The 25,548-nt window shown below is 33.9% G+C and overlaps 3 protein-coding genes across 12 annotated transcripts in view; 1 reads left to right on the top strand and 2 right to left on the bottom strand.

The window, feature by feature from the left end:
- LOC107610174 lies at positions 14,301-24,068 on the bottom strand. 6 transcript variants are annotated; one of them, XM_016312267.2, is made up of 4 exons: positions 23,438-24,068; positions 22,741-23,061; positions 20,964-20,983; positions 14,301-14,897 (listed from the first exon to the last, which is right to left on the bottom strand). In XM_016312267.2, the coding sequence occupies exons 2-4, from the start codon at positions 22,955-22,957 to the stop codon at positions 14,784-14,786; spliced, it is 351 nt and encodes a 116-aa protein (XP_016167753.1). In that variant the 5' UTR covers positions 22,958-23,061; positions 23,438-24,068; the 3' UTR covers positions 14,301-14,783. The 6 variants fall into 6 exon arrangements, 4 of the variants coding, with proteins under 4 accessions (XP_016167753.1, XP_016167758.1, XP_016167757.1 ...); XM_016312272.2 differs by having other exon boundaries at positions 20,975-20,983; positions 23,438-24,066; XM_016312271.2 differs by lacking the exon at positions 14,301-14,897 and adding an exon at positions 17,585-17,822 and having other exon boundaries at positions 20,975-20,983; positions 23,438-24,066.
- Positions 19,002-20,825, top strand: LOC107610173. 5 transcript variants are annotated; one of them, XR_002350293.1, is made up of 2 exons: positions 19,002-19,945; positions 20,317-20,825. XR_002350293.1 is itself a non-coding variant. In XM_016312266.2 (2 exons), exons 1-2 carry the CDS (start codon positions 19,352-19,354, stop codon positions 20,450-20,452), a joined length of 426 nt encoding a protein of 141 aa, XP_016167752.1. In that variant the 5' UTR covers positions 19,010-19,351; the 3' UTR covers positions 20,453-20,825. The 5 variants fall into 5 exon arrangements, 1 of the variants encoding a protein (XP_016167752.1); XR_002350294.1 differs by having other exon boundaries at positions 20,320-20,825; XR_001613419.2 differs by having other exon boundaries at positions 19,004-19,641; positions 19,787-20,798.
- Positions 24,471-25,548, bottom strand: part of LOC107610176 (cytochrome P450 CYP82D47) — an 8,572-nt gene continuing 7,494 nt past the window's right edge. The window contains exon 2 of the mRNA XM_016312274.2: positions 24,471-25,245. Within this exon, the coding sequence (XP_016167760.1) occupies positions 24,622-25,245 (624 nt within the window). The 3' untranslated portion in view covers positions 24,471-24,621. The remainder of the gene's footprint in view (positions 25,246-25,548) is intronic.

A 25,548-nucleotide genomic window follows, 5' to 3' on the forward strand; every position in this document is an offset into this window, starting at 1 on the left:
ATTGAAAATTTGATTTGACTCATAAGAAACAACTTGATTTTAAAAATTTTTGAAAAAGTCAACTCAAATTTTTGAATTTGATGAGAGAAAAAAGGGAAAGATATATTTTTTTGATTTTTGAAATTTTTATGAAAAACATGAAAATTATGCAATGCATGAAATTTTTTTAGATCAAAACAATGAATGCATGCAAGAATGCTATGAATGTCAAGATGAACACCAAGAACACTATGAATGTCAAGATGAACATTATAGACACATTTTTGAAGAATTTTTAATGCAAAGAAAACATGCAAGACACCAAACTTAGAATTCTTTAATGCTTAGACACTAAGAATTCAAGAATGCATATGATAAACATGAAAAGACACAAAACAAAAAATCATCAAGATCAAACAAGAAGACTTACCAAGAACATCTTGAAGATCATGAAGAACACTATGAATGCATGAAATTTTCGAAAAATGCAAGATGCATATGCAATTGACACCAAACTTATAACAAAACATCAAGACTCAAACAAGGAAACATGAAATAATTTTTTATTTTTGTGATTTTCTAAAAATTTTTTTGGATTTTTATTTTATATTTTGAAAAAAATCTTTTGAAAAAGAAAATAAGGATTCCAAAATTTTTAATATGAATTCCAGGAATCTTATGCTCTAAAGCTCCAATCAAAGGGTCAGGCATGGCTTAATAGCCAGCCAAGCTTTAGTATGTAACTCAGACATGACACGCCTGACATTCCTTACATTCAACAGCCAATTGGCTAAGAAAGATAAAGAAGCTCTTCTCTTGTGTATAAGGATTGAGACATGGCTTTACAGCCAGCCAGGCTTCCATCATGCTTCATGAAACACTAGAATGCATTCTTAAAAATTCTGAAGCCATAGAATAATTTATTTTTAAAAACTTTTTTTTTTTTCGAAAACAGATGAGAAAATTTTGGAAATATTTTTGAAAATTTTTTGAAAAGAAAACAAAAAGAAAATTACCTAATCTGAGCAACAAGATGAACCGTCAGTTGTCCAAACTCAAACAATCCCCGGCAACGGTGCCAAAAACTTGGTGCACGAAATTGTGATCTCCAGGCTCGAACAAATCTTGGTAATGGCTCCAAAGCTTGGTGCTCTGATCTTAATTCATAATTGTCACAACTTCGATACAACTAACCAGCAAGTGCACTGGGTCGTCCAAGTAATACCTTACGTGAGTAAGGGTCGAATCCCACGGGGATTGTTGGTATGAAGCAAGCTATGATCACCTTGTAAATCTCAGTCAGGCAAATATAAAGTGATAATGGTGTTTTCGAATATTAATTAATAAAATAGGGATAGAGACACTTATGTAATTCATTGATAGGAATTTCAGATAAGCGAATGGAGATGCTTTCGTTCCTCTGAACCTCTGCTTTCCTGCTATCTTCATCCAATCAGTCTTACTCCTTTCCATGGCTGCCATGTGTTGGCAAAAGAATGTTGTGGTGTCTCGATACACGTGGGAGATGCTTGACGAGGTTGAGCAGGCTTTTGTGAACGTTTTGGAAGATATCTGGGGGGAACCTCCCCATCTCGATACCAAGAGATTTCTGGGGGACCCCTCCCTTGTCCGAACCGCGTTGGGTATTTGATTGACTTATGTTTGCTCTGTTTTACTTTGCTTCCTTTCTTCCCAGTTTGTGACTTGCTTTTTTGGTTGATTTTCTTTTTTCAGAGATGGCTAAGAATAATGACTCTATGAAAGCCTTTAAAAATGTGAGGAAGGCTACAGCGGCCCAAAACATCTCGGCCAAGGTGGCTGGGGAAGGGTTTTCTCGTGTTCCTCTTAAACAACCCGTGCCGAGCTCTCCTGGACCGAGGATGATGATTCCTACCCCTCGAGTTCATGTGATCAACCCTCTCCAGGCTTCTGCTGCTACCTCTTCTCCTTCTGCCGTTCCTCCTTCGAAAAGACCTCAGACTGCTGAGCCCTTCAATCTAGATGCTCCTGATTTTGATGCCGTTGGGTTTGTTGACCAGCAGATTGCTCCTTATGGTCTTATTCCTACTGACGATGTCTCTCTTCTTCGACATTTGGATTTTATTACTCGGAGCAGCATCAAGATGGCACATATAGGGGCAGCTCTATATCGAACCGCCCAAGATCTTCCTATCCATGCAACAAAGGCTTTTATGGAGGAGGCCAAGTCAGAGTTTGACCAGATTAAGGGTTTGAAGGAGGAGCTCGAGGTAAAAGCGCCCGGATTGGAGAACGAGTTGGAGGGTGAGAAGACTTGGGCTATTGCCTTGGCGGCTTCTGCAAAGTTGTCCGAGGACATAGCGTTGAAGCATAAGGAGAGCTATGTTACAACTTACAAGGAGATGATGGGTCTCAGGGAGAATTTGGAGTCTGTCTGAGCTGACTATGCTGAGCTTCAAGGTCATCTTGTGGGTCGTGTAAATGCTGCTTATGAGAATTTAAAGGAACAAGTTCGAGTTCTTGCGGCCGATCTTGATCTTACTCTTTTCAGCTTGGACAACATTGTAAAAGATGGTAAGATTGTCCCAGATGACCCTGATGATGATGACGACGTCGAGCCTCCTCCTGTGCCTGCTGCCAAAGTCTCTGTTGCTCGGCCTTCCTCAACTCTGGCAGCTGAAGTCTGTTGACCTGAGTCTGATCCTGACGTCCAGATTCTGAATCGGGATGATGGGACGGTGGATGTGTTACCCCTCCAGACTCGTCCTCCTTCACCTCAGGATGCTGCTACTGGGGAGTCCTTGGGTCCTCTATAATTATTTCGGATGTTTTGTATATAGCCCGGCCTGTAGGCTTTGAACTCTTTTTATTTTGTAATTTGTGGTTTCTGACTGCTGGATACTTTTAGTTGCTTTTTTGTTAGCAAGTTTATTTTTGGAAAAACAAGGTAGTTTCTTTGGCTTTTGGGGTCGACTTCAGGTGGCCTCCTGAGTCTTGTTATTATTATAACCTTGTTTCTTTTGTGATATGCTTGTCTGCACCTATCTGACACTTTCTAGGTTCTTGGGAGTGTTGGAGCCTTGTTGTCCGGCCTCTTTTGATTGCCTTCGTACTTTCATACTTGTAGCTTGATTCTTTTGAGGTCGTGGATTTCTGGGTCCAAATTGTATGCCTTTTGTCGGCCGACTTCTTCATTTCGGCCTGAAGTTATTTCTAGTAATCCATTTTGTTTGGACCTTTGTTAGGTCTCTTCTATGGATTTATCTTTTTTATAACTTTTGGTATCTTGGTCGGGCCGAGTTCGTCGTGCTAGTCTCTTCTGAGTTATTTCTAGTAATCCATTTTTCTTGGACCTTGGTCAGGTCTCTTTTATGGATTACTTTTCATAACTTTTTGTTTTTGGGCCGACTTCATCACGTCGGTCCCTTCTAAGTTATTTCTAGTAATCTATTTTTCTTGGACCTTGGTCAGGTCTCTTTTATGGATTACTTTTTATAACTTTTTGTTTTTGGGCCGACTTCATCACGTCGGTCCCTTCTAAGTTATTTCTAGTAATCCTCTTTTTTAGGGCTGGCCAGGCCTCTTTCCAGGGATTTACTTTTTATAACTTTGGTTATTGTGGTCAACTGGTCCGACTTCTTTACGTCGGCCGGTCTTTAAGTTATTTTTAGCAACCCATTTTTATTAAGACCTCGTCAGGTCCTTTCTATGGATCACTTTCGATAACTTCTTGCATTATTCTGTTTTTGTCGCCTGTTCATCCTTGCCGATTTCGTAGAAATTGGGTTTGATCCCCGTTTGGTCGACCTTTTGATGAATTTGATTTTCATCTTTGTTGGTCTTTATCGTGATCGACAGTGAATTTGATTTTCACTTTCTGCCGACTGTAGCTTTATAATCAGGCGATAAATTTTTTGCCTTTCAAATTAATGCATCTTGATAAGAGGATTTGTAGAAAATCTAAAAACTTTATTCAAAATAAGAAAAATGCAAATATATACATGTGGACATTTTACCCCTCTAAGTCAGGTAGTTAATGGATCTTGGCTTGGTGCCTCGTTAAAAAACTTTTTTTTAGGAAAAAGAGTGCACCTCATCCTAAGATCTTTTGTTACCTCCTAACTGTAATACCTTCTTAAGTTGCAGGCGTGCCATGACCTTGGAAGCTCTCGCCCTTCGAGTTTGGTCAGCTTGTAGTATCCCTTTCCGAGCACTTCTATGACTGGTAAGGTCCTTTCCAGTTTGCTGCCAGCTTTCCTTCTCCAGGTCGACTTGTTCTGATATCATTTCGGATTAAGACGAGATCGTTTTTGGCAAAGCCTCGCTGTACTACTTTTCAGTTATATCTTGAGGCCATCCGACGTTTTAATGTCTCTTCCTTAATCCGAGCTCTTTCTCGAATTTCTAGAAGTAGGTCGAGTTCCTCCTTTTGAAGTAGGGAATTGGCCTCTTCATTGTAGTGGATTATTCTGGGTGATCCTTCTTTGACCTCCACTGGGATCATTGCCTCCATTCCGTAAGCTAATCGGAAAGGTGATTCCTTTGTGGTGGAGTGTGGAGTTGTCCAATATGCCCATAGGACTTGTGGGAGCTCTTCAGCCCAGGCTCCCTTTGCATCCTGTAATCTCTATTTTAGTCCGGCTAATATAACTTTATTGGCAGCTTCTGCCTGTCCATTAGCCTGGGGATGTTCTACGGATGTAAATTGGTGCTTTATTTTCAAGTCGGCCACTAATTTTCTAAAGCCTGCATCTGTGAATTGAGTGCCATTATCTGTGGTGATGGAGTATGGGACCCCAAACCTTATGACAATGTTTCTATATAGGAATTTTCGACTTCTTTGAGCAGTGGCGTTGGCTAGGGGCTCTGCCTCAATCCATTTTGTAAAATAATCTACCCCAACGATGAGGAACTTGACCTGTCCTGATCCCTGAGGGAACGGCCCAAGGAGGTCGAGGCTCCATTTTGCAAATGGCCAGGGTGAGGTTACACTGATGAGCTCCTCTGGTGGGGCGATATAAAAATTAGCATGCTTCTGACATGATGAACATGTCTTTACAAATTCCATTGCTTCTTTTTGCAAAGTTGGCCAATAGAATCCGGCCCGGAGTACTTTTTTGGTGAGGGCTTGTGCTCCTAGATGGTTGCCACAGATTCCACTGTGTACTTCTTCTAAAACTTCTTTTGTGTTGGAAGTCAGCACACATTTTAATAGTGTGTTGAAACCCCTCTCCTGTATAGAGTATTATTTATGATGGTGTAGTAATTTGCTTTCCGTTTTAATCTCTTTGCCTCCTTCTTATTTGTAGGGAGTGTTTCTGTTTTGAGGTAATTAATTATGGGAGTCATCCATCCTTGATCCAGACCTGTTATGGCTAGGACCTTTTCTTCTTCCAAGATTGATAGGTTTTGCAGCATCTCTTGGATGAGGCTTCTATTGTTGCCCCCTGGTTTGGTACTGACTAGTTTTGAGAGTGCATAAGCTCGAACATTCTGTTCCCGGGGTATGTGGCGGACTTCATATTTCCCTAGTTGTCCGAGCTGTTCCTTGGTTTGTCTAAGTACTTTTTCATGGTGGGGTCCTTGGCTTGGTAACTCCTTGCTATTTGTGAGGTGACTACTTGTGAGTCACTAAAGATGATAAGTTTTTAAGCTCCAACCTCCTTAGCCAGCTTCAAACCAACTAGTAGTGCCTCATATTCGGCCTGGTTATTTGAAGTAGGGTACCCGAATTTGAGGGAAAGTTCGATTTGTGTTCCCTGATCGCTTTCTATTATCACGCCTGTGCCACTTCCGGTTGTGTTTGAGGAACCATCTATGTAGAGATTCCATTCTGTAGGGATTACCGGGGTGTCCGTAAACTCTGCAATGAAGTTGACCAGATACTGTGATTTGATGGTTGTTCGAGCTTCATATTAAAGGTCGAAGTCGGACAACTCGACTGCCCATTGTAAGATTCTTCCTGCTAAGTCTATTTTCTGCAGAATGCTTTTTATGGGCTGGTTGGTCCGAACTCTAATAATGTGGGCTTGGAAATATGGGCGAAGTCGTCAAGATGTTAGTATGAGAGCATAGGCGAATTTTTCTATCTTTTGATAGTACAATTTGGACCCTTGTAATGCTTTGCTGATGAAGTATATAGGTTGTTGTCCACTGTCATCTTCTCGGACCAGTGCTGAGGCTATTGCCCGATTTCCTACTGCGAGGTATAATACAAGTGGTTCTCCTTCCCGTGGTCGAGTTAGAATAGGTGGTTGTCCCAGGAACCTTTTGAAATCCTGGAAGGCCTGCTCGCACTCTGTTGTCCATTCAAACCTCTTATACATCATTCTCTTTTTGTTCTTTTTCTTTTCTTTTCTTTCTCATCTTTCTCTTTTATTTTCTTCTTTTCTTTCCCTCTTCGTTTCTTCATTCTTTTAATTATTTATCATAATTCAACTTCACAATCTTCCCTCGCTTTTCTTTAATATCTTATGAAAAAGAATCATAAAGTTCTTAAATCAACTGCATCCTCTAAAGCTTTTAAGAGTTGTTCTGTTTGCTCTTCTCTGACTTAAATATTCTTAATAAAATGATAACAATAATATAAATAAGATAATTTAAATGGTAAATAAATAATATTTATAGCTTTTCTTTAAAAAACTTAGTTTCGTAAAGCTTTTATTCTTAAACTCATATTATCTACGTTTTAAACTTCAAACTTTTATATATTTCATTTTTAACCCAATATTTTTATAAAATTATATTTGAAACCTCACTTATCTCAATATTTATAAAAGTAACCCTAAACTTTTACAAAATACTCATTTTTATTCTTATATTTTATTTATTATCCAAAATACCCGAAAACTTATATAATTACAAATAGTACCTCGATTTTTTATATCCAAATACAATATTACCCTCCAAAAATAAAATTTAATTACTAATCTTTATTTTATATCAAAACCGAAACTCTTAACCTTTTTCTCTTAAAATATTATTTGTGCTATAATCCGTTCTCGAGTTTTTTTATTACTGATTCTTCGTAACTTTTAATCTTTTCTCTTAGCCATCAAACCTTACCAAATTTATCTCAAAATACCACACCACAATAGCCCCAAATTTACCAAAACACCCCAGGTGACTGTTCATACATAGCCGACCCAAATCTCAAGCGAACAACAATAATTCAACATAAACTTAATCAAACTCAAACAGTAATCAATCAAACCAACATTCACTCATCCAATTCACATTTAATTATTATAAAATTATCAAACCCTACCTTTGTACGAAATCAAAATAAAAAAAACTCTGGAGAAGCTTTCTGACCGAGTTGCTCAAGAAGAAAACGTCAGAAATCGCCTGTACCTCCTAGAACACCAATTCGCCGAACTCAAGGGGAAGGGGAGTTACGTCACCGTCGACTTCTACCAAATAAAAGTGATGCCAATGTGTAGAGGAGGAGGATACGAACACTTTTATCAGATTAGATTTTTTATTGGAGTTACAAATCGTAAGAAATCGAAGTCGGAAGCTCTCGGGTTCCATGGATTTTACGTTCCCTCTCTCTCTCTCTTTTTTTTTCTTTCTTCTTGTAACGTTAAAGGAAGAAATGAGATGCTGATGATGGTGATTAATAATGATGAGGATGATTTTTAATGGTTTGGTGACACGTAGGAGGTGGTTGGGTGTCACGAAACCAAATTGCTGAGTCAGCGATTCAAGTTATAAATATCTTAATGGATAATTATGAAAATCGGATATATTAAAACACAAGTAATAATATATATGAGTTACTAATATAAATGACATTAGCAACATAATGATAAAAGATATATGGTGAAGCATTAGCAAAGCTAAGTTCACCGAAGAGTACCGATATTTACTCATCGACGGATATCTAGCTCGATAATAAATTATTAACTAAACTTTATTTTTAAATTAAAAATATTAATTACTCAAATTAAAATATATATAATTTTTATTATTTATAAATTACTAAAATTATACTCTTAATTATGAAATACTTATATTAAAAGTAGCTTATAAATAAGTTATTTTGTATTTGATTTTTTAGTACTAGAAATGCTTATTTTAAGAGAAGAGTGATGAAAACTTTTTTATTATAAGAAAAGTCATTTTTTTAACTTCTCCATAAGCACTTAAATAACTTTTTAGAAAATTATAATTTAATTTTAAAAATTGTACCAAACATTAATACTATACTTTTTCATAACTAAAAGTTAAAAAAATTAATGATCTAATCTTGCTAGTATATATATCAATTATGTGTTGTTTTGCTTAAATCATGAATTGTTAATTGAAATCCTCAATTACTTCTTTTTCCTTGAATGATGGCCAATCTTTAAGAATGAAATTTTTTTCTTTAATGTCAAATTTTTCTTTTCTTTTTTCTAATTATATCATCAATTTTAATATTTTTATATGTGAATGTAAGATATATATAATTTTCTTATAAAAATGACCAATATCCGACTACAAGTGAAAATTTTATTTTAATATAAGTATAATATTTTTTAAGATTAAAAAATTATTGATTAATTCTATAATAAAAAATATCAAAATAAAATTATATCCAATACATTAGGAAACAAAATATCAGTATAACAATCTAAAATAAATTAATCACGAGATTTTTATGCATTAATAAAATTTAAAATATTATTCTATTCTCAAAATTTAATTTAAAAATTATGTATGTTTAATAAATTAATTCGCTTAATTAGAGTATATTCATTAGAATTATTTTTGGAACAACAACCAATGAAAATAAAATTTAATCAGGAGCAAGTCTAAAATAAAATACTAGCAATTAATGTGAATTTAATCAAGTACTAAAATAAAATTATGATAAACTATTGTTGAATTAATATAGTGACATCATGAATTTGATTTGTTTATAGATTTGTAACTGAGTTAAGACAGAGCATTAGTCAACTCAAACTTGGTTCGTTAACACTTTGATAAGTTAAAGCCATGATGATGGAGATGGATTTTGAACTATAATTTGAACTTATATATTAATGTGAAGTTAATATACTACTAAAAAGAAATTAAAATATTTTTTATGACGTAAAATAAAGTCCAAGTAAGAAAATGAGAAAACAAAAAAGTTCTAGCATATGTAGTCTCTGTCTTGCTAAGAGTAATTACATGAAGATTTTTTCAAAAAGATATACAATATGTATATTTAGCTACATTAATTTGTTTTCTCTCTTTGCAAGCAAATCAAATATATAATTTACCTTTTCTAACATAAGCGCTGATGAAGACAACGGCGGATATTATCCGATCCGCATTATCACCGGATCGGAGAAGATCCACACTCTAAAAGGATCGGTGTGATCGTAGGATGCGACTATTTTTTGTTGGTCTATGATAGATACCAATTTAGAAAGATCATTTTATCAATGCTCCAATGATATATTTGTCTCTTGAGTATGATAGAAAATTAGAGAAAAAATATGTTTAAAAGAAAGAAATAAATAAAAAATTAATCTAAAAATATATTTGTTTTTTTTTTTACAAATTATTTGATTTTAAAATAAATGTATAATTAAAAAATATATTAATCGCTATGTTCATTTATCAGAAACCCTAATACTAAACATTTCATTTCTACACTCCATGTTTCTCTTTTTTCCCTTTCCCTTAACATACTTTCTAGATCTCTCAATCCCCAATCTACTCATTTGTATGCTACTTTGAGGCGCATTGTGGTTTTATTAATTTCAGCAAAGATTCGGATGAGTTTGACAGAATTTGTGCAGAAGAAAAAGGAACAAAGTGAATGTTATTAACCCTGACCTCCTCTCATTCCAACGAGCATAACTTGAACTATAGAAGTCCAATTGACGCAATTCTAGTAGCATTAGAAAGCCAACTTTCAGATCTTTCTAACGATATATAATAGTCTATACTATTCCTTCGGCATCACGGCACTAAATGCCACGACTCAGCGTTTACCGCCAGGTGCCTCGTAACCAGCACCCAAGCCATTGCCTCATGGGGCGCTAAATGCCGAGCCTGGCATTTAGTTCTAGGAAGACAGAAACCTCACTGCCCCAGGGGTGCTAAACGCTGAACTGGCGTTTACCGACAGTAGTGCGGATTTGGATCATAAAGAAGGGCTTCATGGCTGAAGATTTAGTTAATGATTATTTTATTTTACTTTCTTATCATTACTATTATTTCAAAAACAATCTTTTAGGTTTAGAATTTATTATTCTATTTTATTTTCAAATAAAATTAGGTTAGATATAAAAGAAAAAAAGATTTAGCCCTTCGGGCTATCATCTCTTCTCTCGGATCTCATTCTACACTTTCACACTTCTGAACCCTAGTTTTCTCTCTAAGTCATGAGAAACTAAACTTCCTTGGTTAAGATTAGGAGCTCTGTTTATTTTCATGGATTGATACTATTACCACTCTGTTTTAATTAATGTACTGGTTTAATTTCAAGAATTACTTTCGTTCTTCATCTTATGAAATTGAGTGTATTAGAAAATAACTCTTATTCTACATGAATTCTTGTTGATTCTTGGAAAAATTATCTCACCTGACTACTAGCTTGAAAGTAAATTCCTTCTAAATTGCTAATTACTTGGACTTAACGGGATACATGACATATAATCCTCTTATATTTGGGTAATTAGGGTTTTTGTAACTAATAAACTAGAATTGAACCTAACCCTCTAATCTACATTAAGTGACCAAAGAATTGGCGTTTGATTAGGTTAGAAGAGACTAGATCACTAAGGGATTAAGGTTTAGTCAATTATAGTTTGACATGAAATGAATCTTGCATGATTAAAATAGTTGGTAAGAAAACTTAATCTGGAAGAATAAACAACTCCGAAATCTTAACTATCTTCTCACATACTTTTCACACCAATTTCTCTGAATTACTGTTTTAATGCTTTTGAACCCCAAAACACCACTTTTTGCTTGCCTAACTAAGTGATTCATTCGACTATTGTTGCTCAGTCCATCAATCCTCATGGGATCGACCCTTACTCACTTAAGGTATTACTTGGTACAACCCGGTACACTTGTTGGTTAGTTTGCGGACTTTGAATTCTGCACCAAATTTTTGGTGCCGTTACCGGGGATTGACTGTAATTGACAACTAATCGTTGTTTGATTGCTTACATCAGGTGTTTTTAGTTTTTAAATTTTACTCATTTTTTCCTTTAATTTTCGAAAAAAATATTTATTTTATTTGAAATTTTCTCTTAATTTTTGAAATTAAGTTTGGTGTCCCCTTAGTTGTTTTATTTTTTTTCTAGTTAATTTACTTATTGAATTTGAATTTTATAGCCTTTTATACTCATTAGTTTGAATTTTCTGTTAATCTATTCAGTTATTTTATTTTATTTATTTTACATAGGATACCTTAATGGGAATTCTCTACAATCTGACGTAGAGATTCCCACCTTTTATTCATTTTCTGTTGTTTATGAGCAGGAATAGGGATAAAGAACCTCTTCTAGACTTTGATCCTAAAATTGAGAGGACCTTGAGGCGGCATTTACAACAAGATAGAGCTTACAAAGCCCATGAGAGTCTCAGAGATAATTTTGAAAAGGAAGTTGAAGAGCTCACTATAGATCCCAACAACAACAACCTTGTTAATCCGAATGCTCCTCATAGTCAATTATCTTCTTTGGCGACGTTCGGCCGCGCTCTTCTCTTCTCAGGTCGGTGGTCGTACTGCTCTCTTCGTCGCTTGACGGTTGCATTCAGACCTTCAAGGTGGTTCTTCTCTCCCTCGCCTCTGTTCTTCGTGGATTTCATCGACATTGTTTTTAGTAATTTGATGCAAGAAGAAATTATTTGTGTTGTCCATAACACCACAATTTGACGAAACAAACAAATTTTTATTTAGTAATTTGCAGCATTGCTCAACATAGGAAAAGAGAATGCATTATACATGTAATAATGAAAACAGCAAAATAAGTATCTTAAGCAACTACCTCATGAAGGATGAAGAATATGAATAAATATTAAAGTTATAAACCCCTCAATTTCATCTCACCTTGGGTGAAGAGGTTAACATATTGAAGGCAATGAAAAGCTTATTTCTGGTGAAAATTCTTGGGCTACTAATTATATTGGTCAGTTGGATGCTCCTAAAGCTGATGGCACGCCAGGATACGACACGAATGGTGATGATTCAAGATGCGACACTAATGGTGATGATATTACTTTTCAACTCCAACCAAAAGCTTGTCAACATGATGAACAACATATTTCTCAGGCATAGGAACCCTCAGGTTTAAAAGAAGATGATCTTAAAATGCAAGCTGATTCATAAATGGCTGGATCTGCTATTGAGACACAGAAGGTTTCCAAAAGCTGTTTGGAGCCACTAAATTTATCTCAACAAGGTAGAAATGTCACTTTTCAAAATTTAGCAGAGAGATCTAATGTATGTTTTCCAGCTGATGATGGAATTAGACAAGAGAGCTTTATACAACATCAAAAAGACGAGTTATCTATTGGTTCTACTTCATCGAATGGCTATGGGTCACCAAATTCAGTATTGCAGCTTCCAGAGGCTGACAATAATGCTACAGATACTAGTGCTACATTTGAACCACTAGACTATAAAATAGAATAACGAGTAAGTCTTTTCCAACTACGTGGATCAAAAGATGTCATCCAAGGACTATCAGTCCATCATAAACTGGGCATAGAGTACAGAGAAATGACTAAATTTAAGTCTTCCGTAATAGTTTTGTTTATAGTTTTTGCAATTTGCCTCTAATATACTTAAATTGCATATGTTAAAAGAGATGCCATATAACTAGGATATATTTCCTTTTACTGGTTGATGCAGTTTGCATGCGTGATTTATGAAATGTAACACTCTTACTATCAGAATATCACGCTTCCGGCTGCGCTACTCTGATAGCAAGAATTATTATGATGACTTCATATATTTAATAATAAAATAAGAACCTATGACTCAAAACCGTATCATTGTTTTCTTTGAAAAACTGAAAGCTCGTTTCACTAATACAAACATGCATATACATATATACAAAACTTCTTACACAAGTAACTTATAAATATTATTTATATACATGTCATTATAGTCACGACTCCTATCCCTCTTACAAGAATATAATAATAAAGACGAGAGAAAATCTATAACATATGTATACAAATAGAAACCGCATATCTAAGAACTTAACAATAACTCCGCAAGCTTCCTCGTCTGTCCTGAAAAGAGAAGTCTGTACGGGGTGAGAACATCGTCCTCGCTGATTTTCAGTAGAGGGTTTTTTAAAAATTGTTATAAGAAGATATTTTAAATAAAACCATTTTCAATCGCATTGATCGTCAGTTCATTATCCAAATTTAAAACTCATATTTTTTTTAATAAAAATTTCACGCAAAAAAATATTTCATACATTTCACCGCTTACTAAGAAACCATTTTAATAAAAACTTACCACTAATCCAACCAATCACAGCCTCTGACCCAAATTAGATCAACTTAGCCTCCGGCCCAAATCAATCAACTCGGCCTCCAGCCCAAATCAAATCAAATCACTATCAAAACTCAAACCTAAAACAGAATCAATCACAGGCACAAATAATGCAAGATAGACACAATCAGAGATCAATTACAGCAAATAAAACAGATAACAATTAGACAGAAATTATCAGCACTTAAGCACACCCAGAGAAAGCAAACAAATATAGTATGATGAATGCCTGTCCTACTGGCCGTAAGCTCACATGTCGGTTAAATCACCAGAGCCCGACACATTCGGTAGCTAACCCGGATATTGTCTCTAGGTTGCGAATCCCCAAGAGGAACACAAATGAAGAAAAGTGTCTTTCCACCTTCTCCTGGAGGAATTACGAAGGAGAGTGCATTTTCACGTTGAAGGAGTGTGCCTTTTCACCTTACAACCAGAGCAAGATGTGGGGAAAAACAATACGAAGGAGAGTCCCTTTCTACCTTCCCCACATCCATACCATGACAAGAGAGAGAATCCCTCATCCTCAACTCGCCAAATCCGTGAGCAGGACAAAACCACCGTCCTCACAACATCAACCATACTCACATTTTAATCTCAAGTATGCAAGCGGGATAAGACCACCGTCCTTGCCAATCACATTTCAATAATATTCAAAATCATAATCAAACTCAATTCATAATCATCACTTTATCAAAATTTTCCAAAGACTTAAAACATAATTCTTTTCTTAAATAAATCAAATTCAAAACATAACACTTTTCTTAATAAATAAAGCTCCAAATCATACTTCATTTCTTTTCTTAATAATTTGAAATCAAGTAATATAATTCTTGAATCCAAACTTTTTTTTAAATAACATTTCAAATCAAATCTCTAATTTTTATAAAAATTTCGGCAGCATCTCCTCTAAAACTCGGATTCTGCCACCATTTTCAGGTCCCACCCAAACATTCTTCAAACCCTTCTCAACCTTTTCAAAATATCAAATTATTTTCATTAATCAAACCAAATTCCAGTTTTGAATCTTTTCTAAAATCAAATCATTTCCAAAATTAAACTAAATTCCAAGATTAAATCTCTTCCAGTAATTCAAGAAAAAATCAATTTAATAACATCAGCCAACTATTTCAGAACATTCAACTTTCTCATTCGATCAATCAATCAATCAAACAATTTTATTCATCCAAAACAACTCAATTCAATCCATAAGACTTACGAAATTACAAAATTATACTTTTCACATTAATATCGACTTGTAACAATTCTTGAAATTAAAATAAGTTTAAGTAAAGCGCCCTTAACTCAAATAGTCTAACCCATAAAATCAAACGCATCTAAAAATCTTATTTCTCTTATCTAGCAACAACAGTAGCTCGACGGCGACGCTCCTCACGGTTGTGGTTATGGAAGGTTCAGCGGCTCCCTCTGACAACTTTTCCTGAACAAAAATGACGTCAATGTGAAGAGGAGGAAGATACAAACATTTTAATCAAATTAAATTTTTTATTGGAGTTACAAAGCTCAAAAAATCGAACGTCGAAAGTTTACGGTGCCATGGCTTCTCGTTCTCACTCACGGCTCTTTGTTTTTTTTTTTTCTTTCCTTCCCTTGGTTTTATTGGTTTGTTGAATGAGAAGAAGGAATGAAGTGATGATGATGAGGTATCATCAGGGCCGCGTGTTATGTTATGAGAGTGCTGTCAGCACTTTAAAACATACATATTTTAAACGGATAACTATGAAAATTGGATATATTAAAACACAAGTAATAATATATATAAGTTATTAATATAAATGACATTAGTAACATAATGATAAAAGATATACGATAAAATATTAACAAAGCTAAATTTATAGAAAAGTATCGATATTTACTTATAGGAAGGAATGAGATGAGGTATCATCAGGGCCGCGTGTTATGTTATGAGAGTGCTGTCAGCACTTTAAAACATACATATTTTAAACGGATAAAACGGATAACTGGATATATTAAAACACAAGTAATAATATATATAAGTTATTAATATAAATGACATTAGTAACATAATGATAAAAGATATACGATAAAATATTAACAAAGCTAAATTTATAGAAAAGTATCGATATTTACTTATAATTATAAATCCTTAACAATCATTGATTTCTTAAATTGAATTTAAGCAAATAAAGTTTCTAAATCAAATCAATATCAAATCATACAAATTAGAAGTTTCGAATCAATTTCAAAACCAAAACTAATCCCAATTTCATCCTTAAAACTAATTCTTTAACTTTTTCCTAGACGTCGCAAAACGAAACCATTCAATCAAAATTCAATTACTTTTAGAGTTCACTAAAACTCCTCCGAATGAAATTTTTTAAGTCAAATTCAAAACATAAGCTCTTTTCATATTTAAATCAACCTTAAAACATAATGCTTTTTTTTAAATAATTTAAAGTCGGAAAATAATTCTTTTCAAAATAAATCGAACTCAAAACAGATACTTTTCTTAAATGAATAAAACTCGAAACATAAGTATTTTCTTAATAAATCAAACAATATAGCTTCTCAAATCCAATCTGTTTCTAAAAAACATTTCAAACAAAGTCTTAAATTTTATAATAAAACTTCGGCAGCATCTCCCCTAAAACTTAGACTTTGCCACCCTTCTCATGTCCCATCCTAACTATTTCTCAAACTCTTTCAAATCATTTCCAATAAATCAAAACCATTTTTAATATCAAACAATTATAAAATAAAACTAATTAAAAATTAAACAGCCTCCAAAATCAAACCATTTTCATATCTTAAATCATGTTATCAATTCATCAATTCATTTCTTATTAAATCTCAATGCGATCATCAAATTTCACCAATTCTACTTGATCACCAATAACATTCAAGCCCCGAATTCATCAAAATAATTTGGTTCTTGGCTGCATTTAAACTGACCAAACCCACAAACTAAACACAAAAATTCAACAAAAATTCAGTCAAATTCAATCATCAATCAATCACAACATCAATTCATTTATCCAACACCAATTTAACCGATGATAAATTTTCAAAACCCTACCTCCATATGAAATCAAAACAACAAAAGCTCCAAAGAAGCTTTCTGACTGAGCGACTGAAGAAGAAAACGACAGAAATCATCTGTGCCTCCTAGAACTCCAATTGGCCGAACTCAAGGGAAATGGGAGCTACATCACCGTCAACTTCCGCCAAACAAAAATGACACCAACACTTATAGGAGGAAGATACGAACACTTTTACTGGATTAGATTTTTTATTGGAGTTATGGATATCAAGAAATTAAGCTCAGAAGCTTTCAGTTTTCCATGGAAATGTCACGTTCTCTCTCTTTCTTTCTCTCAATGTTACGGTGAAAAGGAAAAGGAAATGAGATTAGGATGATGATAATGTGGTGTAATGAATGTGGGGGTCGGGTGTCACGTCTTAAAGCTGCTGAGTCAGCAATTCAAGTTATAAATATCTTAAACGGATAACTATGAAAACTGGATATATTAAAACACAAGTAATAATATATATGAGTTACTAATATAAATGACATTAGTAACATAACGATAAAAGATATACGGTGAAGCATTAGCAAAGCTAAGGTCACCGAAGAGTACCGATATTTACCCATATCAGCGGATATCTAGCTCGATAATAAATTATTAACTAAACTTTATTTTTAAATTAAGTTAAAAATATCAATTACTCAAATTAAAATATATATAATTTTCATTATTTATAAATTACTAAAATTATAGTTTTAATTATGTAAAATATTTCATCATAATAAAAATATATATAAGAATCTGAATTTAATTGAACTCAAATAGTTATAAAACTAATTTAATTACTTTTAATAAAATAATTTCTAAAAATAAAGAACTCCAATTAATAAAATAAATTAAAATTTATTTATATTTATATTTTTTTCAAAAATGCGGTTTGTTATATTCTACCCACTTTAAAAAAATTTTTCTCCTCGAAAATTGATACATGATGGAAGAAATTTAAGCTAACTTTACCTTTGAACACATTTGTGACACCTTACCACACAGAGACTTACGCCTAGGTCGTAAATCAAAGGTGATGAGGCGCTACGATCCCTAAAAATAAAATATATACATATATAACAAGGATAATTTATCTAGGAGCCTTGAAAGAAAGAGCGTACGATCAAAACTAAACAGAATATGCACCGTTCACGAAGAAGAATAAGATAGAAAGCTTATACAGAAAAGTAAAGGACATAAATACATAGAGCTCCAACGGATAAGTATACTCAAGCTCTAGACTCGACCTGCGAAGGCAAGGCCGACTAGAAAGTAAATCCAGCACATTTAGCGAGGCGCGTCACGTCCTGCATCTGAAAAGCAACAACATGTATGGAATGAGAACCGAATGTTTTCATCATGGTAGAGGTGCCCACATAGATTATATAAGGTCTCGGAAAAGCTAGAGGTAATCCTAGAACTTCGACACTTGGATTCAAAACTTAGAATTATAATTTAAACCAGAAACAAGGTAAACTATCTAAGGTACTTAGTTTTTAATCAGTAATAACTCAACACCTCAGTTCTCATTCTCCTCCAACCCTCTAAAATCCAGTGGAACTATCCTCATCACTCCTTCGCTAGACGTGAGATCTCTCAGTTGCAAAGATATACAAGACAATCAAAGAAAACACATATAGAATGTAAGTACAAGAAGTAGAACAAATAGCAGATAAGCATGGAAGGTTCAGCGACTCCCTCCGACGACTTCTCCAGAATAAAAGTGACGTTAACGTAAATAAGAGGAAGATACGAATATTTTAATCAGATTAGATTTTTTTATTGAAGTTACGGAACTCAAGAAATCGAACGCCGAAAATTTACGGTGCCATGGCTTCTTGTTCTCTCTCACTCTCTCTCACTCACGGCTCTTTGTTTCTTTTCTTTCTTTCCTTGGTTTCCTTGGTTCATTGAATGAGAAGAAGGGAATGAAGTGATGATGATGAGGTGTCATAAGAGGCCACGTGTCATGTTATAAGAATGCTGACTTAGCGCTTTAAAACATAAATATTTTAAACGGATAACCCTAAAAATTGAATATATTAAAACACAAATATTAATATATATGAGTTATTAATATAAATGACATTAATAACGTAGTGATAAAAGATATACGATAAAACTTTTTTGTCCAAAACATGTATATATGTCTCTGATGACCCATAAAGTACAATAGGGATCATATGCATTATAATGTGGGGAGCTTCTTTTTTAATCAATATGATCAAAACAACATGCATGCTTTGTTATCTATATGTCCTCATATAATGATGATGTAATTATTATAACTCTAATAACAACAACAACAATAATAATAATAATAATAATAATTTTATCCTTTCTCAAAATATCTCATTATAATAAAAAAAATTATATATAAATCATAATTAATAATTAATTTAATAATTATAAAATTAATTTAATTATTCTTATTAAAATAGTTTCTAAAAATAAAGAGCTCTAATTAATAAAATAAATTATAATTTATTTATATTTATATTTTGTTTTTCAAAAGTGCACGTCGTTATATGAAATATCAACACATCAAAGCAATACTCCATCCAATGTTTTGAAAATCAGACCTGACCGATCGGTCGGACCGGTCCAAACCTAAAACGGCAGCTTTTAAAGTTCGGTTTTTAGGTAAAACCTCTAACTCAAAAATCGGCTACAAACTACTAAACTGGCCAAGAACCGGCTAGTCAGACCTAACCATAACCCAGCCGGTTCAAATGAAATGACGCCGTTTCGCTTAGAAAACATTCTGAAAGCATGTGCGTGCCCCCCCAAGCCCTAGAGCCCTTTCTCCCTTCTCCTTCCTTCTCCCGGTCCCCAAAGAAAAATGAAAGCCCTAGCCTCTACCACCGCCGCATCCGTTGTGCTCAACCCTAGCTTCCATCGTCGCTGCCATTCTTCTCATTGTCTTCGTCCCTGTGGTCCAGTCGTCTCTCCATGTCCAACCGGTCGCCTCCAACCCCTTTGTACACTCGCCTCACTTAACACCGCCCGTTGGGCTCAGGCACCACCGTCCGTCACGCTTAGGCACAACAGTCCAACAGTCCAACCCCTCTCCAACAGTCAGTCGCTAGTCTTCCTTTCGAATCCGAAACGACTCTCTTCGTCACCACCATGGTTCGCTTCACTCTTCTTCATCTGCTTCCAGTTTCTCTGCATCCCTTTGCTTCAAAGATTTTCTTTTTTTTTTTCTTTTAGTTTTTTATTTTTCTGATTTCGATTTGTTCTATCATGTTACGATTTGTGTGTGGTGGTGTTGTAGCAGCAAGGAGATCACATAAAATGTCACAGAAAGTAATTTCTGCTCCATGGAACTCTCGCTCCTTGCGATTTGCGATATGCTCGTCCTTGGTGTTCTTGCTCCTTCTCCCTCAATCGCTGCTCTGAAATCCTGAATCTTTATTTTTTAATTATTTTTTTTGTAAGTAATTTCTTGCGGATCTCTGTTTTGAATTTTCTTAGATTTTTTGAATCAATATAATTTAGTTTGTTCGTTCATTATCAATGATTTAATTGCAGAGTGAGTTCTATTACTGGTGATGAGTAATGAACATTATTGAACTGTTCTTGTTATGAGTAATGATTTTCTTAGGTTCTCTGTTATGAGTAATTTATATTATTTTTTTACAGTAATTATGGAACTATTCTTGCTATTCAGATGTTGTATTTTTTTATTTAATTATCTAGTATTGTGTTTATTGTTGTTGCTGATTATTGGTGTTTGTTCTTGATAGTTCTGATTGTTGATTTTTGTTCACTGCTGATTTTGTTCTTATTATTCTTGATTGGTAGTAGTGGTGGAGCAGATGGAGCTTGTAGGGGTAGGGAGCTAAAGTCGCCACATTTGGATTTTGGAAATGCTCCTTTGAGGATCTTGCAGTATATTTTGCTCATGACTGATGATATTTTCTGCCTTGCATTAATTTGAAAATTTGATGTTTATTTGTTGTGCTACTGTTTCTCATGCTGTTTTTGCATTCTCATGCTTTGTGCAGCATAATTTTTTGCCTTTTCTGTTTGTGCTTTGATTATTTAATTAAAGAATTGCTCCTAATAAAATTAAAAGAGATGTTTGAGAGAAATGAATGAATCACCATTGAGAGTGTGTGATCCAACAAAGTAGAAGTAGTTGAAGGTTTTTGAATATGGCTATTCTCTTTTGATTTTGATGATTAATAACAAATTTTAATGTCTTTGATATTTGGATATTTATTTAGTTTGTATTTAGATGAGATTATAACACTTTGGTGATATAATATTTTTAATTTGGGTAACATTTTAAGATTTATGTTAGAATATAATTATATTTTGGTATGTTTATTTATATTTTATTTATTATTTTATTATAAAATGGTTATTTCGGTTGGACCATAGTTGAACTGGTTGGACCAGTAAATCAGTAAACTAGTAGTTAAAGCGATTCAATGACCAATTCGAACCTTGCTCCTACCTGTAGCATCTGCATGTCAAGCACAGTTTTGACTAAGCAATAGCAATAGCAGTTCAAATAGGAAGTTTGTAAACTACAAATCCTTTAAATTTCAATACATTCAAAATCTTAACAGCAGCAATAGTTCAGTTTACAAATAAATTAACCTTACAATACCCTACAAGCAACATTGTGCATTTGTTCTTCAATGAATAAGCATATCATTAAAAATAAAAAAGGACCCTTGTGAATTCAAATTGACAATACTTAAATACCAACCGTTATTCAGCAAAAGGGCAAAACTAAGATATCAAAGGCTTTCCAACTACATAGGGTGTGTTTGGATTTGCGTTGGAGAAGAGAGAAGCTCGTTTGAGTTTCTTGAAAGCTTCATCTTTATGTTTGGCAATATTTTTATGCTGTAAATGCAGAAGTGATTTCTGCTTTCAACCCAGGTTTACCAAAAGCTAAAAATTCTAGCTTTTCCGTTTTTAGATTGAACTTTAGGTTCTATGTACCAATTATGTCCTTCATTATTCATATGTTTATTTTTTTTATAGTACTTTTTTCTAATACTCTCTTATGTATATTATTATTTTTTATAAAATTTCTGTTTTTTTATATGAGTTCTTTTACTGTTATTGTTATTTCTTTTTTGTATGGAATATTTTTTTTACTTTGTATTATAATTCTATTAATCCTATTAGAATACTAAAAAATATTGAGAGTACTAAAAAAATATTAAAATTTATTTAAATATTTAAAATAAAATTATAAGATAACATAAAATAATTATTTAAATTCATGTCCTTTTTTGTAATTTTTTATCTAAAAGTGATTTTGAATAATGTAATCCAAACAATATTTAGTTTACTATAATCCATTTTGAATAAGAATTACCAAACATAAACCACGTTAATACTAACTCACTTTTGATCAAAATTAATTCTACAAAATCAATTTTATACAAACCTCAGTTTACAAACCGTAATCCAAACACACACATATATGGACACATCAGATATAAGGGAAAACTTACTTCGATGCCAACATCTATTACATGTTGAGATGCTATTGATATAATTACAAAATTACAAAAGGGAAGCAGGACAGAATGCCATGATACTGAGAGCTAGATATCTTCAGAAAGAATTTACGCATATTATACCCAAAATCAACAACAATATTCTAATTAGATGAATACAAAAGAGGCCTATTCTAACCAAACAAATAAGCAAGTTTATTATCCTAAATCATGCTTGTGCAGTAACAAATTCTAGAAGGTAGATTGTCATTTTAGAAAACTATAAGTTAATAACTAGGAATTGGATAAACAACACATTGAACGATAAAAGATATCTTGTCTGAGTGAAATAAATAGATTTAATTGATTCCTTGAAAATATTCTATCATCCTCAATTCACTACTAATTAAAATCCAAAATTTAAATAACAAATTCAAAGTACAATCACTAACAAATTTAACTCAATGATGATTTTCAGCAACAAAATGATTTAGTTAAGTAATTATTTGAGTTGAACAGCAACAAATTCAAAATTCAGCTAATGTTATCAATAACAAATTCATCTCAATGATTTTTCAGCAAAAAAAAAACTAACTCAGTGAATTTTCATCAACAAATTATTCAAGGTTCATAATCAGTAACAAATTCATGTCGATGATTATTTTCAACAACAAAGAAACTAATTCATTGATATTTGCAGCAACAAAATCAAAGACAGCAACAAAACAGAAAAGAAAAAAAAGGAAAATTTGTTGAAACTCACCTAATTGGGACCAACTTCTGGTTGTGCAAAGGAAGCTGACGGCGAGGAGGAAGCGCTGGGACCTGCTGCTTCTGTCGCCGGCGACAACGAGGGCAAGAAAGGCGCGCGAGACCGTGAGAGAGACCCGATCTGAGAGAACGACGACGAGCTTGATGGCAATACCAGAGACAGTGACAGAGACCGGAGCCGAAAGATGAAGGGAGTTTGGGTGCCACATCAGTGACCAGTGAGCTACAGTGACAGGGATGAGAGTGCTCCATCTTCAGTCTAGTGCGTTGAGAGACGAAGGTGAGAATTCAGTGTTGCCAAACCACATCGTTTCTGAAAATGAAAAAAACCCAAAAAATAAATGATCCAATCCGAACCATGTAAATTGGCCAAATTGGCCAGATCGAGGCTAGATAGACCGGATCTGATAACTATTAAATTTACTGTTGTTGTTATAAAAAACTAATTTTATTCTGATTTATTAAAAAAATTAAAGAATAACAATTCATTAATACATCTCATAATAATATTACATGTAAGTATCTTTAAAAAAAAAACATATTTTTGAGCCTTGTAAAAAAGTACAAATACAATATATCCAACTTGAATTCCGCGGGGAAGGAACTAACAGAAACTAAGTAGAGAAAGAAGCTAATTAATCCCCGAAGCTAATATACAAACTTAGAAAGATTGTTGGGTTGGAAACTACAAATTACAAGGCGGCAAATGGATCGTCGAGCCACTTTCTATGGTGGTCGGTGGAGAAAGGTGAGCTGAAAAAGGAGCCCACAGCGGCTCGGACCTTGTTGACCCTTCTCCGGTGACGAATTCGCCGCAGAACCACTTCTTTATCCATATTCCCAGGCTTCTGGTTCTCACTGGGTTTCAAGAACAATTTGCTTGTCACAGTGGGCACCGACTCTTCCTTCTCGAATTCTGCTTCATCTTCCTCTCTGCCCTTACTCACTTCAACTTTATTGTCGTTGGAAGACATTTCTTGTTTTCTCTCGTTGTTTCTCTAAGTAGCGTAGTAGTAGTAGTACGGAAACTGATTCAGATCGCGAGCTATAATATTTTGGGCTTTAGAAGTGTTTGGTTACTTATATAGATGGTAGGGGTGGGGGTGGCATGTGTGATGTGGCACCTTCTTTTGGGAATTACATGGTTGATTTTATCTTTTGAGAAAAAGGGAAATATAAAAATGAAATGCAGGGGGGACATGGGGCGGTGGGATGCCATTCGAGGTGCAATCAAGAATCAGAGTGCCACAGATACCCATAATTCTCCCTTGGTTTCTGCAAGTCTCTGGTTTCACATAATTTTTTTTTTTTTTGTGAGCGGGGGTTTCACAAGTCACAAAAGAACAAGTTAGAGTAAGGAGGCATGAGGCACCGTCGGTAGCAGTGAAGTTGGTTTTGATGACTCAGATTCGATGAAAACTTGCTTTATGTGGTTTTGTCTTTTGTTTTAAAGAGGTGGTTTTGTCATGTATTTTACAAGACGCACAAATTAAACTCTTTAGGTTGACATCAAATTAGAATATGTTCTAACAATGATAACAATAATAATAATATTAATAACAATAATATGCTGTGCGTTAAACTTTTAGGACTCTGTATTAGAGATGCAACAGGATTCAACATATTATTATTATTATTATTATTAATGGTGACTTTACACATGAAATAGTCTTCCTATAAAGATAATACATGAGAATTATATATTAGCTAGATAGTTTAATATATTTGATTAAATTATCAATTTTATACGATGATACTTTTATATGGGTAGTCACTGTTATTAATAATTTTATAACTGACAATATTTAACAGAAAACAGCAAATGAAGTAGTATTTTTCTCATAAATTGTGTTGTGCGTGCTTTCCTTCGATCTTAAACATAAGCTTGGGTAGAGAGACGTGGTGTAAGAATTACTTTGAGCGGATTGGCTTTGACATTGGTTATCCCAGCATGTTCAACCATATCAACTGGTTTTCCATCGGCTGTTGCAATATCAAACCCATGCAGCACATTAGCAAGTGTTAACTGCACCATTTGAAGACCAAATGACATTCCAGGACACATTCTTCTTCCTGCACCAAATGGAATCAATTCAAAGTGCTGACCCTTAAGTTCAATGTCTTTGTGAGTTGTCAGAAATCTCTCCGGTCGAAACTCTAATGGATCAGGATATAAAGCAGGATCTCGTTGCATTTTTGAAATATTAGTCCAAAGTTGTGTGCCAGCAGGGATATGGTATCCACCCACCACACAATCATCCATGGATTCGTGAGGCAAACTGAGCACCGCCGGCGGGTACAAGCGGAATGTTTCTTTGACAATGGCTTGAAGATACACAAGACTGTTTAGATCCGTTTCTATCACCATTCTATTAGTTCCTATATGTCTGTCTAATTCATGAACAGCTTTATTTAGAACTTGGCGATTATTCAAAAGTAAAGCAAGAGCCCAACCAAGTGTCCCTGTCGTGGTGTCTGTACCACCCAAAATTAATGTCTGCAAAGAAATTACAAAGAAGCATGTTATTATGTGCATGATCATCACTAAGATAGATAGATCGATGTATAAAGACATAGAAAACGCCTTTTTTTAAAGATATTTTTTTAATAATTAAAATTTAACATATATAATCATTTAAATTATATTATTTTTGTTAAAATTAGGTCAGACAAATTAATTTCACCGAAAAATAGTGAATCAAATTTTGAATCTGTCTAAATTAATATTATTTTTTCATAAAAAATTACTACAATACCCCTATTATATAAAATGACTAAAATGACTAAATTATATATATTG

This window comes from Arachis ipaensis, chromosome B07, assembly GCF_000816755.2.
Source record: "Arachis ipaensis cultivar K30076 chromosome B07, Araip1.1, whole genome shotgun sequence".
Classification (NCBI taxonomy): Eukaryota; Viridiplantae; Streptophyta; class Magnoliopsida; order Fabales; family Fabaceae; genus Arachis; species Arachis ipaensis.